We start from the raw sequence: 1,077 nt of genomic DNA on the forward strand, positions 1-1,077 counted from the left end.
CGGGCAGGGCTGCGGGGACGAGCCAGTTCCGCCCGGTGGAGCCCTGCTTACTTTTCCAGCTGCAGCTTCTACGCTGTCCACCCTCCTCCTCCCTCAACTTGCACGACGCTGAAAATGGTTGCGATTTATTTTCTCAAGCGATCATGTTTTTAAGAGTCTCTTTTGCAGAGGTTTGAGTGTCCTGTCTGAACTCTGCTGTGCTCCCACCACGGGGCTGGACGGGATGGACCGGCCTCCGGGGAGGGGCACCCTCCTCTCGCCGGGGAGTCGCTGACTGGCAAGCGAGGCGCCGCGCAAACAAGCCAGGCGGTCATCGTGGTGGGCGGCCCGCAGAGGGGCTGCAGTGGCCTCAAGCGGGCTGCCGGCTGGACTCCAACGCTTCGCTGTGTCCCTTTCCCTCAGGAAGGTTAACATGTGCTTGGGAATGTGATCTCGCTCCTGCCCTAAGGAATTTTTATCACCAAATGAATGTTAATGAGTTTTGAGCCCATGGTTTCTCTTTGGGAGAGGCAAACCCACTTTGCCCTGCGTGCGTTGAGCCTGGGGTCTTCAGCTCGGCCCGGCGCCCAGGCTTCCAGAGCGCTGCGCCCGGCCCTCGTCCTTGGCCCCCAAGATGCTGCTACACAGATGCCAAACGGACACCTTCCGGGGCCTTCAGTCCACGTGACGTGGGGCTCACACCCCAGGGACGCATGTCGTGAGCCGGACAGGACGGGACCCTCCAGCAGCGCTCTGCTGAGAAGGCACTTCTCGACCCTCTAGAGAGGAGGGCGCGCAGGGGTCTGCCAGCCCCTCCCCTCCTTCCAGGGAGCCACCTGCCCCCCTCCCCGTCCCGGAGCTGAGGAGCCCCCAGGGGCCTCTGTGCCTCCCGCCTCAGATGCAGCCCACGCCAGAGGGGCTGCCTGGACAGCCAGGGCCCGTGCGGCCAACAGGGATTCAGAAACCAAATGTGTGTTGTGGCCACTTTGTGTGTGTCTTTGTCTTATTTCAATCTCACCCACCACGTGTGGTGACGTCGTCAGTGCCAGGGGATGTTTCCTGCCTGGCCGAATCCTCAACTAGCTCGTCTGTTTTGCT

The 1,077-nt window shown here is 61.7% G+C and overlaps 1 protein-coding gene across 1 annotated transcript in view; it reads left to right on the plus strand.

The window, feature by feature from the left end:
* Positions 1-842, plus strand: part of CNNM2 (cyclin and CBS domain divalent metal cation transport mediator 2) — a 105,980-nt gene extending 105,138 nt beyond the window's left edge. Inside the window, exon 9 of the mRNA XM_008065968.1 lies at positions 808-842. Within this exon, the coding sequence (XP_008064159.1) occupies positions 808-842 (35 nt within the window). The remainder of the gene's footprint in view (positions 1-807) is intronic.
* The last annotated feature ends 235 nt before the right edge of the window (positions 843-1,077 follow it).

This window comes from Carlito syrichta, unplaced genomic scaffold, assembly GCF_000164805.1.
Source record: "Carlito syrichta isolate Samal-C Ts95f unplaced genomic scaffold, Tarsius_syrichta-2.0.1 Scaffold104744, whole genome shotgun sequence".
Taxonomy (NCBI): Eukaryota; Metazoa; Chordata; class Mammalia; order Primates; family Tarsiidae; genus Carlito; species Carlito syrichta.